Here is a 14,802-nt window from a genome sequence, read left to right as displayed (position 1 = left end):
CTGTACATTGGAATAGTGTGCTCTGCGCGGTCTATCACAATTCCAGTACAGGGAGGCAGGGCTGTACCACGAGCGGTGTTCTCACATACAGACCTATCAGCCCGAGATGCGCTCTGTCATCCCGATGATCTGTAACTCTCCCCGCTCTGCAATGATGGGCACTGATAAGGCACTGGTGTCACCACACTGATAAGGCACCGATACTCTGCACTGGTGACGCCGCACTGATAATCTGCACTGGTGACACCACTCTGGTGGTGGTCCCTGACATTTGGCACTGGTGACGGTCCCTGACATTCGGCACTGGTGGACACTGACACGTGGCACTAGTTTGCATTTATATTAAAATGCTTTGTATTTAGCATACCATGTGTTATGTATGGCTTGCTGGCTGCAGAATGAGGGGTATGATTTATGTTGAAGTGGGCGAGTTCACATTTACATGTGCAAGCCTAGTGTACCCTCCCACATTCACTCCCATCCCAAGGATTCATGGGAAATGTAGGCTGATTACAGTTAGAGAGAGAGAAGTGGATATGATGCAATCACTGTTTTAAGAGATCCTCCCTGCCAGAAAACATGATGCATTTCTTTGAATCCCAGAGCGGACTTCCTGAAAATTAAATCAGACATCTCTTAAACGGTAGGAAATTTCACAAATGTGGTAAATATTTAGTGTTTTGGGTGTGTGTGTGGGGGTGTACTAATGGGGGATTTTTGGAAAATCCCAGAGTCCTGCTTTAAGGACCTTGCACCTGCCAAATCAGAATATTGCTAGGGTCTTTCAGTTAGCCAAATCTGCAGCTCGTGTGGCTAGGATAGGCTGAAAATTCAATTCCAACAAGGACGCAAGGGCTGATGGTGTCTTGGTTACCAACTATTGCATTGCCTGTGAGGCCAAATGAAATGGAAGGTTGGGAAGTATTGTAGCGAGAGTGGTGTTCAAAAGGGAGATTATCAGGAACCATGAATCAGACCGAGACAGAAGTATAGTTAAATAACACTTGCTTAATAATAATAATAATAATAATAATAATAATAAAAAGGTAAACAGAGTAAGCATAGTCAAAACAAGCCAGAGTTCAGTAACTGGATCGGGTAGTCAGCCAAGCAAATGTCAGAGAGCCAGAGATAAACGTAATAGTACAGCAAGCAGGATCAGGAGCCAGAAGGAACGTCAGCCGAGCAAGTCTTCAACAGGAACGCAGGAGAAAGTCTGTTGACAAAGGCGAAGGCAGAGATCAAGTGAGCTGGACGACTAAGTATGTAGGACTGACGAGCAGAATCAACAACAGCTGGGTAACTGTGGAGAGAGATGGGAGCTGGCAATTAGCCGACAGCTGAGCGGCCAGCTCAGAGAAGGAAGGGCTGAGGTTAGCCCTGACAGTACCCACTCCTCATTGACCCCTCCCCTCGGAGGACCACCGGGCTTGAGGGGAAAACGTCTGAAAATCACAGAGGAGGACAGGGGCATGTATGTCCGAGGATGAGACCCAAGAGTGTTCCTCCGGACCGTACCACCCCTTCCAATGCAACAGGTACTGTATGCGCCCACGGAACCTACGGGAGTCAACAATGGATTGTACTTCATACTACTCATGGTTCTCAACCTGTATAGGGTGAGGACGTGGCACTGAGGTGGTAAAGCGATTGCAGACCAAAGGTTTCAATAAGAAGACATGAAACACATTTGAGATGCGCGTACTAGGAGGAAGGTCCAAGGCGTAAGCCACTGGGTTAATCCTGCGAAGGATACTGAAAGGCCCAATAAACCGAGGTGCGAACTTCAAAGAAGGAACACGAAGTCGGAGGTTGCGAGATGACAGCCAGACTCTCCCACCAACCTGGTAGGGAGGTGCAGGCAGGCTTTTGCGGTCAGCATGGAGTCTGTACCTATCATTAGCATGTTGCAGAGCCTCCTGAACTTGTGCCCAAGTGGAACGAAGACCACAGAGATGCTCCTCTAACGCAGGAATACTCTGCGGAACAAACGAGTCAGGCAACATGGAAGGTTGGAAACCATAATTCGCCATAAACGGGGACAATTGGGAAGCAAAATTCAAGGCACTGTTGTGAACAAACTCTGCCCACGGTAATAGGTCTGACCAGTTGTTATGATGGTCAGAAATATAGCAACGTAAGAATTGCTCCAAGGATTGATTGGCTCATTCTGCGGCCCCATTAGATTGCGGGTGATACCCAGAGGAGAAAGCAAGCTGAATTCCCAACTGTGCACAAAAGGCTCGCCAGAACCGGGAGACAAACTGACTACCCCTGTCCGAGACAATCACCTTGGGTAGCCCATGTAAGCGAAAGATCTCCCGAGCAAAAATGGAAGCCAGTTCCTTAGAAGTGGGCAACTTCTTAAGTGGAATACTATGACACATCTTTAAGAACCGGTCAACCACCATAAGGATAACAGTGTTGCCTTGGAAGTTTGGTAACTCCACAATGAAATCCATAGACAGGTGGGTCCAGGGCCTCTCTCCATTGGGTATGGGTTGTAGGAGGCCCACTGGAAGGTGTCGTGGAGTCTTACTCTGAGCATACACGGAACAGGCAGCTACGAAGGCAGTTACATCAGCCCGTAGACTAGGCTACCAGAATTGGTGGGAAATGGCCCAAAACGAGTTGATTCTTCCCAGGGTGGCCAGCTGCCTTGGGAGAATGGCAAGTCTGGAGCATGGCAGTATGGAGACTCTCACTGGGACAAAGCAGTGGTCACAAGGTTTCTCAGGAGGAGCATGGACCTGAGCAGCAAGAATTTTGTCACCCAAAGGAGAAGTAAGACTGGTGCGAACCGTAGCCAGAATACAATCAGTAGGAATCATAGGAATCGTAACCGACTCCAACTTGGAAGTGGAGGAAAATTGTCGTGACAAGACGTCATCCTTACATTCTTAGTACCGGGTAAGAATGAGACAATATAATTAAAACTCGACAAGAAAAGAGCACATCACGCCCTTCTGGGAGAGAGGCGCTTAGCCTCAGACAAGAATGTGAGATTGTTATGGTCAGTAAGAATGAAAACCGGCACAGTGGTACCTTCAAGGAGATGTCTCCATTCTTTCAGGGCTAAAATGATCGCCAACAGCTCTCTGTCACCAATCTCGTAATTGCACTCTGCAGGTGACAATTTCTTGGAAAAGTAGCCACACGGATGCATGGCGCTCTCAGAGTTAGGACGATGAGACAGAAGGGCGCCAACTCCAGTGTCATAAGCATCAACTTCTAGGATAAAAGGCAACGTAAGATCAGGATGTGCCAACACAGGAGCAGAAACAAAGGCAGCCTTGAGACTCTTAAAGGCCTTAATGGACTCCGGAGACCAACTCTGTGGGTTACAGTCCTTTCTGGTCATATCAGTCAGGGGCTTGACCAGAGACAAGAAGTTACGGATAAACTTCCGATAATAGTTGGCATACCCCAGGAAACGCTGCAGAGGACGTAAACCTACGGGTCGGGGCCACTGTAGGACTGCCAAAAGTTTCTCTGGGTCCATCGAAAAACCAGCAGTGGAAATGACATAGCCCAGGAATTTAACCTGTTCACGATGGAACTTGCACTTCTCCAGTTTACAATAGAGATTGTTTTCTCTTAGTTTCTGAAGCACATGGCAGACATCTGGGAGGTGGCTCTCAAGGGACTTGGAAAATATGAGGATATCATCGAGATAAACCACCACACAACTGCAACACATCTCGAATGACATCGTTCATAAATTCCTGGAAAACTGGCGGGGCGTTACAAAGGCAAAAAGGCATTACGAGGTACTCATAATGGCCTGTTCTGGTATTAAATGCAGTTTTCCACTCCTCGCCCTCAATCTGCACAAGATTGTATGCCCCTCTCAAATCAAGTTTTATGAAAACTGTTGCTCCCGTGGAGGCGGTCATATAACTCTGTAATCAATGGAATCGGGTAGGCATTCTTAATCCTGAAACGATTGAGACCCCTATAATCAATACAAGGTCTCAGTTCACCACTCTTATCACAAAGAAGAAACCAGCACTAGCAGGAGACAAGGATTTGCGGATGAAACCCCGAGAAAGTGTCTCTGCAACATACTCCTTCATGGCCTTATCCTCCAAGACCGACAGAGGGTAAACCCGGCCACAAGGGGGTATGGCACCAGGCTGAAGGTCAATTGCGCAATCATAAGGCTGGTGTGAAGGCAAACTACTGGCTTGACCTTTGTCAAAGACATTGCTAAAATTGCGGTACTCCTCCGGCAGGGAGGAGAGTGAAGAGGTGCACAGGACTTTGGCTACCTCCTGGAAGCATGTCTCACTGCATTGTGGTGACCAGGAGAGAACATTAGCACGGAGCCAATCAAAAGAGGGGTTGTGCCTCTGTAACCAAGCATAACCAATAACCAGCCGAAACCTAACTTGGAATTGGATTATCTCATGGTGAAGAGCCCCTACGGCCATGGACAATGGAACCGTCTCATGAGTCACATGGGCAGGCCGAGAGGTCTCCCATCAAGAGGCTTAATGGCAAGTGGAGTGTCACGCAGCTGCAGCGGAATCGAGTGCTGCGATACAAAGGCAGCATCAATGAACAAGCCTGCAGCCCCAGAGTCGATTAGAGCCTGTATCTCGATGGACGACTCAGCCCAAAAAAGGGTGACTGAAACCAGGGGCTTATCCTTCTGGATAACTGGGGATGAAACAATGCCACCTAAGGTCTGTCCATGACAGGACCTCAAGGTTCGGGCGTTCCCTGGACGGGTAGGACAAGACTTCAAAAAGTGACCTGCCTGGCCACAATAAAGGCACAATCTCTCCCTCCTCCTAAAGGCTCTCTCATCCGCAGAGAGACGCGTGAAGCCCAAGTGCATGGGCTCATCTTCACAGACCGACTTGGTACCAGGAGGCATGGGAGGTGAGGGAGGCAAACATACAGGAGGCTTCCACAAGCACTCCTTAAAAGAGAGTCTTCCTCTGAGTCTGGCATCAATGAGGATGGCAAACGTGATCAACCTCTCCAGCTCAGTGGGTATATCTCGGGCTACTATCTCATCCTTGATGGAATCCGAGAGATCATGGGAAAAAGCAGCAATGAGGGCCTCATTGTTCCAAGCAACCTCTGCTGCCAGAGTACGGAATTTAATGGCGTATTTGGCAACAGTTCTCGTACTCTGATTGATGGATATGAGACACTTGGCAGCAGAAGAGGAGCGCGTGGGAACGACAAATACCCTTTTAAAGGAGGCCACAAAGTCAGGGTAACTCAAGACAACAGGTTTTTGTGTCTCCCATAGAGGGTTTGCCTAGGCCAAGGCTCTCTCAGAAAGCAAAGATATCACCAAACCTACTTTGCTTCTGTCCGTGGGAAACGCCTGGGGCAGCATCTCAAAGTAAATCTCAACCTGGTTGAGAAACCCTCTGCATTTAACTGGATCACCCCCAAATCGCTGGGGAAGCGGAGCAGAACCAGACATACCTCTTATAGAGGTAATACACGAGGTGGGTGCCTGCACAGCGACTGGCGCAGCAGCAGGGATGGCCTGCAATTCAGGTTGTACCGGAGCAGCCACAGTGGAAGTTTCCATGTGAGCCGTGCGACTCAGGAGCGTTTGTAATGCTATGGCAAACTGATCCATGCGGTGATCTTGCTCATGCAATCTGGAAAAAATATTACCAACAAGTGGATTGACTGTATCTTCTAAATTCATGGCCTTCGCCTACTATCAGGAACCATGAATCAGACCGAGACAGAAGTATAGTTAAATCACACTTGTTTAATAATAATAATAATAATAATAATAATAATAATAAGGTAAACAGAGTAAGCGTAGTCAAAACAAGCCAGAGTTCAGTAACCGGATCGGGTAGTCAGCCAAGCAAATGTCAGAGAGCCAGAGATAAACGTAGTATTACAGCAAGCAGGATCAGGAGCCATAAGGAACGTCAGCCGAGCAAGTCTTCAACAGGAACGCAAGAGAAAGTCTCTGATGTTGACAAAGGCGAAGGCAGAGATCAAGTGAGCTGGACGACTAAGTAGGCAGGACTGACGAGCAGAATCAACAATAGCTGACAGCTGAGCGGCCAGCTCAGAGAAGGATGGGCTAAACCCAGCCCTGACAGAGATGTTGAATAAACTAATCAGTAGCTACAGCCGTTGATCAAGAAACATTTTCCAATATGCATCTTTTACAGAAGTCAATCAGAACACAAACTTCTCTCAAACAGGGGTGACTACACACAGATTGAAATTTGGCCAGCCCTGGCTGAACTGGCAGAATTTTGATTAGTGTATACAAGACAGCATTCATCAAAGCCTTCCACAAACCTGTTAAGTCACACTGCATAGTCTTTCCAATTATGTCACATTAGCACTTATGCAGTAGAGATTTGTAGCTATATTAGCTAAAAAAAACCCAAAACTACCCATGACAGTTTAAATACTGTTGGAAAACAAGTTGTTCAAACAAAAGCCATTGTTTTATGAGATAAAGTTAAGGGTACTTGCCTTCACTAGTGACACCATCCTCCCCCTCAATCTCTTCTTCCTGCATGTGAAAAAAAAATGCACTGATTAGAGATTTTCTGTATGTGAAGGTAATTCACATTGGAAGAGATATAAGCAACAATGCCACTAGTCATGCTTCAGCGGTTAGAATGGATTCCCATATTTGGCATGTCATTTTTTTGGGGGAGGAGCGGGTACTCTGTTTTTACAGGTATCCAGCTTCCACTTCCTCCTCTGGCTCCGCAGCGTCGGAAGGAATATCACCTCTCCCCCCTCCCTGCAATCCTCTGGGACACGTCACAGGTCCCAAAAGATTGCCTGGCCATTCACAGTGCACGGCTCACGCATGTGCAGTGCGCGCCTCGGCTGTGAAGCCACAGCCGGCTGCCCACAGTTAGAATGTTGGCGCCACAGAGAGGAGGGGGAGAGGAGCGAGGCTTCCTGCACCCGCATCGCTGGACCATGGGACAGTTGAGTGTCTGATAATTAAAAGTCAGCAGCTTTTTATAGCTGCTGCTGCCTTTTAAAATGGGTGGAACTCCGCTTTAAACACCTTAAAGTCTCCTACCATTGTTTCCCCAACCACCATGGTTGCTGAAACTGGGGTCGACGTTGGAACCGCATGTAACTTATCATTGTAAGTGACTGTATCATTTGATTTTTGTTTGTAGAAATTAGGTAATTACTGTTGGTGATTAACTATTTAATTTTCAGACACACTAAGAGTACCTCCTGAAAAAGTAGATATTTTCATATGTGAAGCGCGCCGAGAAAATACTAAACATTTACAGTGTCTTAAAAAAAGTATTCATACCCCTTGAAATTTTCCACATTTTATCATGTTACAACCAAAATTGTAAATGTATTTTATTGGGATTTTATGTGATAGACCAACACAAAGTGGCACATAATTGTGAAGTGGTAGGACAAATGGTTTTCACATTTTTTTTACAAATAAACATCTGAAAAGTATGGCGTGCATTTGTATTCAGTCCCCTTTACTCTGATACCCCTAACTAAAATCTAATGGAACCAATTGCCTTCAGAAGTCACCTAATTAGCCACTTCAGCCCCAGAAGGATTTACCCCCGTAACCACTTTCCATCCAGGCCAACTCTGACATTTCTCTCCTACATGTAAATTTCATCATTTTTTTGCTAGAAAATTACATAGAATCCCCAAACATTATATATGTTTTTTTAGCAAAGACCCTAGAGAATACAATGGCGGTCATTGCAACTTTTTATCTCGCACAGTATTTGCGCAGCAATTTTTCGAACACATTTTTTTTGGAAAAAAAAAAAGCTGTTTCATGCTTTAAAAAAAAACAAAAAACAAAAAAAAAAAACAAAACATTAAAGTCAGCCCAATTTTTTTGCATGATGTGAAAGATGAAGTTACGCCGAGTAAATAGATACCAAACAAGTGACACTTCAAAATTGCACACACACTCATGGAATGGTGCCAAACTTCGGTACTTAAAAATCCCCATTGGCGATGATTTAAAATTTTTTATTGGCTACATGTTTTGAGTTACAGAGGAAGTCTAGGGCTAGAATTATTGCTCCTGAAATCAAAAAATAAATAAGCCGAGGCAGTGCCATTTGTTTGAATGCAGAGGCCGGGCGTGATGTCATAAGGACTCCAGCGACCATCTGGTCCGCCGGAAATCTCTATGATCACCATCCGGGGCCGGCGGATCTGGTCTCCAACTCACCGATGGAAGCGGGGAGTTGGTAGAAGCACTGGAGGGCGGCGGGAGCGTCCCTTCTCACTGCCCGTAAGACGATCTAGCAGCGGAACAGCTGCTATGATCGTTCTTATGGTGTAGGGAAGAGCTGGCTGAAAAAGCTGATAAATGATTGATGCTTGTAGCTACAGGCATCATTCAGACATACCGCCTCAAAATCCATGATGTCATATGGATGTACCTTGGGCGGGAAGTAGTTAATGACCAGAGCACTTTTTACAATTTGGCACTGCGCTGCTTTAACTAGTAATTGCGCAGTCATGCAATGCTGTACCCAAACGAAGATTACGTCCTTTTTTTCCCATAAATAGAGCTTTCTTTTCGTGGTATTTGATCCCCTCTTGGATTTTAATTTTTTGCGATATAAATGAAATAAGACCAAGGATTTTGAAAAAAAAATAAAAAATTATATTTTCTACTCTATGTTGTAAAAAAAGCCAATAAACTCAATATTAGTCATACATTTAGGCCAAAATGTATTCAGCCACATCTTGGGTAAAAACAAATTCAATAAGCGTATATTTATTGGTTTGCACACAAGTTATAGCATCTACAAACTATGGTACATTTATTGGAATTTACTGCCTATCTCATTTCTTGAGGTGCTAAAATGGCAGGGCAGTACAAAGCCCCTCCAAATTACCTCTTTTTGGAAAGTAGACACCCCAAGGAAATTGTTGAGAGGCATGATGAACCCACTGAATATTTTATTTTTTCGTCACAAGTGATTTAAAAAACAAAGTTGTCACTGAAATGATATATTGCTCACACATGCCATGGCTATATGTGGAATTACACCCCAAATTATATTCTGCTGCTTCTCCTGAGTACGGGATACCACATGTGTGGGACTTTTTGGGAGCCTAGCCACGTACAGGACCCCGAAAACCAATCATCGCCTTCAGGATTTCTAAGGGCGTAAACCTTTGATTTCACACCTCACTACCTACCACAGTTTAGGAGGCCATAAAATACCAAGATAACACAACCCCCCCCCCTAAAATGACCTCATTTTGGAAAGTAGACACCCCAAGCTATTTGCTGAGAGGCATGTTGAGTATTTTGCAGATCTTGCTTTTTGTCACAAAGTTTTGAAAATTGAAACAAAATAAATACATACATTTTCCTTATCTTTCGTCATTTTCCAAAACAAATTAGCTGCAAAATACTCACCATGCCTCTTAGCAAATACCTTGGGGTGGCTACTTTCCACAATGGGGTCATTTGGAGGGGGGGGGTGCTATCTTGACATTTCAGGGCCTCCGAAACTGATAGGTAGTGGTAGCCTTAGAAAGGCCTGAATGCGGCGATTGGTTTTCGGGGTCCTGTACACGGCTAGGCTCCCAAAAAGTCTCACAGATGTAGCATCCCCATACTCAGGAGAAGCAGCAGAATGTATTTTGGGGTGTAATTTCACATATACCCATGCTATGTGTGAGCAATAAACCATTTAGTGACAACTTTGTGTAAAAAAAAGAAACTTGTGGTAAAATATAAAATATTCCATGGACTCAACATGCCTCTCAGCAAATAGGTGGGGTGTCTACTTTCCAAAAAGGGGTCATTGGGGGGGGGGGGGCTTGAACTGCCCTGGCATTTTATGACCAACATTAGAAGCTTATGCCACCCACTCTTCTAACCAAGTCCTTTCTGACACTTTTTGTTTTTATGATAAAATACAATTTTTTTATTGCTAGGAAATTACTTTGAACCCCCAAACATTATATATATTTTTTAAAGCAGAGGCCCTACAGATTAAAATGGTGAGTGTTGCAAAAACACACTATATTGCCCAAATGTTTGGTGAAATATAATAGATGATCTTATGCCGAGTACACAGATACCAAACATGACATGCTTTAAAATTACGCACACCCGTGCAGCGATGACAAACTATATACATTTTTAAAAGCCTTACCACTTAAAAGGTTAAGTGACACTTAAGATTTACATAATAGGTCTACTGCTAGAATTATTGCCCTCGATCTAATGTTCGCAGTGATATTTCACATGCATGGTGCAATTGCTATTTACATACGACACAAGACCAACACTTTTTACACTGTCCCTTAAATTCTTATTTATTTTTTTATCATTTTTATTGTTATCACAGGGAATGTAAATATCCCCTATGATAGCAATATGTAGTGTACAGGTACACTTTTTTTGAAAAAAGTGGAATGTATTAGACTCTAGAGCTCTCCTCCGCCCTTAACCACTTCCCGACCGCCGCACGACTATGTACGTCCTAAGTTTGAAGGGGTATATCGTTGTTATGGCAGCAGCTAGCTGCCATAACCCCGGTATCCCCGTTTTCGTGCGGCGGCCGGCTTTCAGATAAAAGTGGTCCCTGCGGCGGATTCGCCGCAAGATCACTTTTATCGGTGGCGGGAGAGGGCCCCCCCCCTCCCGCAGCGATCCGGTGCCCTCCGCCGCTTACCGGAGCCGTCGGTAGCGGCGGAGGCGATCGCGTCCTGTGCCGTTGTGTGTCTGGAGACGAGTGAGGCCAAGATGGCGCTCACTTGTCTCCATGACACTGCTGGGCGGAAGCGACGTCAAAACGTCACTTCCGTCCACGCCTCTTAAAGGCATATTTTTTCAAATGTCATTATTCTAAATGACTTTTTTTTTTTTTTTATTGCATTTTAGTGTAAATATGAGATCTGAGGTCTTTTTGACCCCAGATCTCATATTTAAGAGGTCCTGCCATGCTTTTTTCTATTACAAGGGATGTTTACATTCCTTGTAATAGAAATAAAAGTGACACAATTTTTTTTTTTTTTTTAAACAGTGTAAAAATAAATAAAATATTGTAAAATAAATAATAAAAAAAAAAAAAAAAAAATTTTTAAACCCCCCTGTCCCGACAAGCTCGCGCGAAGAAGCGAACGCATACGCGAGTAGCGCCCGCATATAAAAACGGTGGTCAAACCACACATGTGAGGTATCGCCGCGACCGGTAGAGCGAGAGCAATAATTCTAGCTCTAGACCTCCTCTGTAGCGCAAAATATGCAACCTGTAGAATTTTTTAAACGTCGCCTATGGAGATTTTTGAGGGTAAAAGTTTGACGCTATTCCACGAGCGGGCGCAATTTTCAAGCATGACATGTTGGGTATCAATTTACTTGGCGTAACATTATATTTCACAATATAAAAAAAAATTGGGATAACTTTACTGTTTTATTTTTTTATTCAAAAAAGTGAATTTTTTCCAAAAAAAGTGCGCTTATAAGACCGCTGCGCAAATACGGTGCAAAAAAAAGTATTGCAATGACCGCCATTGTATTCTCTAGGGTGTTAAAAGAAAAACCATACATAATGTTTGGGGTTCTAAGTAATTTTCTAGCAGAAAAACCTGTTTTAAACATGTAAACACCTAAAATCCAAAACGAGGCTGGTCTTAAAGTGGTTAAAGCATCTGACCACACCAAGATTGGTGTGATCAGATGCTTTCCTAATTTCCCAATGGCGCTGTTTATATTCGGCAAAACCAAAGTTATTAAATGCTCGTAGCTAACGGTTTCCTAGGCCACATGGTCAGCTGGCGGAACCACCGGCTGCATTCTCAAGTTCCTCGTGGGACAGAAGAGCCAGAGAAAACCATGGAAGACGGCGAGAGGGGATGTTCCCTCCCACTGCTTGTAAAAGCAGTCTAACGGCTAATTAGCCGATAGGATTGCTTTGACATGAAAGCCGACCGCAGGCTAAAAAAAAAGAATACCAAGACAATACCCTAAACCTGCAGGCATCATTCCGGCATAACCACTCAAAGTCCAGCAACATACCAGTACGTCGCTGGTCCTTGTTGGGCATATATTGTAATTTTTTTTTTTCCATGCAGCCTGTGAGTTAAATGAAAAAAGAGAACCTAACAGATTCCTCCATTCACATCGTTCGCTGGTATGCCCACCATTAGAATACCACCCTGCATCTACCCACTTCTAATGATGGGCATAAATGCACCATTCTTTTTTTTCAATCAGCCCATGAGCTGAGCGAAAAAAAAAGAACTTAACAGATTCCTCCATTCACATCGACCGACGTGGATGAAAAAAAAATCTGCCAAGAGCGGGCATACATGCACTGTTCAGATTCCTCCATTAAGAAAAAACAAAAACATTAACAACTTTTTTTTTTTTAATTATTGCAATCTGTGCAAAAAAAAAAAAAAAAAAAAAGTAAAAAATATATGCCGAAGCATAGGGGCAATCCGCCCCTAATGTCCACCCCTGCCGCCATGCGTCGGCACATATGCGCTTTTTTTATTTTTTTTAAACTGTGGTGGTGGAATCACCTCCTACAATCGCTGGAGTCATGGAATTACGTATCATGTGAGCAAACCCTGTTGCTGTCAAAATAAATAAACCCATGCTGCAGCTGAATGGCGTACCTGCAAAGCAAATAATAGTTAACAATAAAACAAAGTAACATTACAGTATAACAGTAGAACATACTTGCAAAACAAATACGATAAAACACTAACAATAAAACATTACAGTTAAGCATAAAATACAGTAAAACAGAGCATAACAATAGAGAGAGAACAATAAAAAGGACAACTATTTTACCACGGAGGACATCTGGAAAATGCCTCTCATGCAGCCGGCTTACTGCATTTGCATTGGGAAGTTGGGCCACAGCACCGTCTGGAAACAGATAGGCAGTGGTGATCTCTTCCTGGAATTTTAGAAAGGATCCAGATCGTCCTGGCGCTTTGTATAGCACATAAGTGTTCAGCGGAGCCAAATGAAATACATATACAGACATTTTTTTTATATCAGCGTCTGGCTCTACGAACAATTAAGTACGGCGCCAGCCGATCATATCCAGGGTCACCTCGAGGGAGACAGAGTATATTGTCGTTGAAGTGCATGAACCACAAGATTTGCTCGTATTGATTCCTGGTCATAGAAGCAGAGAACACGGGCATATGGTGAATTGGGTCAGTGGACCAATATGACCGCAACTCAACCTTTTTAGTAATGCCCATGAGGAGAGATAGGCCCAGAAAGGTCTTAAATTCGTGAACCGTTATAGGTTTCCAGGCGAATTCTCTGGCAAGGGTCAAATATGGATTTGCGGCGATAAATTGTCCAGCGCATAAATTGCTTTGATCCACAATAGATCTGTACAGATCTTCCGTGAAAAACAGCTCGTAAAGTTAAAGGGTACAAAAATCCGTGGTTACCATCTGAATTCTGGGTTGGCCAGTGAATGGGGGAAGTACAGGCGCTGCATAAGTGATGTGCTGTCAATCAAGATTTACAAACGCAGCGGGAAGGGCACTATGGGCCTGTCTTTGAACTCTTGGTGGCTGTGGGGCACTACTTGTGCTAGCCACTGCACCAGCTTGAGCTGCACTTATGTGACTCGCCATGTCACCAAGTGTTACTGCAGTGCTGGTTTGTCTGCGACCTGGACGTACTAGGCCGCTTGTGCTTGCCAGTTTACCAGAAGGTTGAGCGGCACTAGTACTGGCTCTCTGTAACAAGACACTGGTCACCGCCCACACCCATAACTGGCCTAAACCCCTGCCTTTAACATACGGTTAGACAGGTAAATTTGGTTGGTCAGCAGACTGGTTGGTGAGTTGAGCTATGGAATTGTCTTTTTCTTGTATGTATATGCCCTCCATGTGCTCCTTACTGTGAAGGCCAGTTATGGGTGTGGGCGGTGACCAGTGTCTTGTTACCGTTTGTATATTTGGGTCGGGGACACACTGGACGCCTCTGCTGCTATTGCTGGGTGTCCAGTGTGTGTCCTGTCCCTTTAAGGGGGCTAGGGCGGCCTCCTGGCTCACCTGTCTCACACCTATCCATTCAATGCATGTGCTTCCACTGTGGAGACACTTATAAATTTAGTGTTAGGACTGCAAGTAATACAGGGTGCCTTGACGAGGCCTTGCAGCTTTCACATGCGTTTGCAAATGTGTGCTAACTAAACCCCTGCCTTTAACATACGGTTAGACAGGTAAATTTGGTTGGTCAGCAGACTGGTTGGTGAGTTGAGCTATGGAATTGTCTTTTTCTTGTAGTACTGGCTCTCTGCTCCATATGAGAACCCTGTGGCTGTTGCACCTCAACAACAGAACGACGGGTTGGGCAGACCTTTGCAGGGACCACTACTCCGTCGTCAGAGCCATCTGTCAGGGTGCCGCTGCTCTCTACTGGTTTGTATACTGAGCCTGAATCTGACAGCGAGGCTTCCCCTTCGCGCTCATCTGTCATGCTCAGCAACGTGTAGGCCTCTTCACTAGTGTACCTCAGTTAGGACATTTTGGCCACTAAATCTATAGGTACAGCTAGTTTGACTCACAGGTAAGAGAAGCTGGTCGTCAGCGACTAGTTAGCGCTAGCAGGGATCAGGCCTGACTCTGCTAATACTGCAGTTTTGTGTGCTGTGTTTTATAAGTGACAGTGATCTATTTATACTGCATAATTGGGTGAGCTGGGCTGGGCGGAGGGGCTAAACGCAGGTGCTGGCAGGTGCTGGCAGGTGTCTGAGCTGATCCTGCTAACGCCGCGTTTTATGGGAACACTAAACTATTGGGGATGCTAGTATAGATCTGATTAGA

At 44.7% G+C, this 14,802-nt stretch overlaps 1 protein-coding gene across 3 annotated transcripts in view; it reads right to left on the bottom strand.

Moving 5' to 3' along the window:
* TOM1 (target of myb1 membrane trafficking protein) overlaps window positions 1–14,802 on the bottom strand; it is a 532,535-nt gene that overhangs the window by 31,982 nt on the left and 485,751 nt on the right. For all 3 annotated transcript variants that reach the window (XM_073592626.1, XM_073592625.1, XM_073592627.1), the window contains one exon: window positions 6,478–6,517. In XM_073592626.1, the coding sequence (XP_073448727.1) occupies window positions 6,478–6,517 (40 nt within the window). The remainder of the gene's footprint in view (window positions 1–6,477; window positions 6,518–14,802) is intronic.

This window comes from Aquarana catesbeiana, linkage group LG07 (genome assembly GCF_042186555.1).
Source record: "Aquarana catesbeiana isolate 2022-GZ linkage group LG07, ASM4218655v1, whole genome shotgun sequence".
NCBI classification, from domain to species: domain Eukaryota; kingdom Metazoa; phylum Chordata; class Amphibia; order Anura; family Ranidae; genus Aquarana; species Aquarana catesbeiana.
The sequence above is the reverse complement of the archived record's forward strand: the minus strand, read 5'-3'. Positions and strand labels throughout refer to the sequence as shown.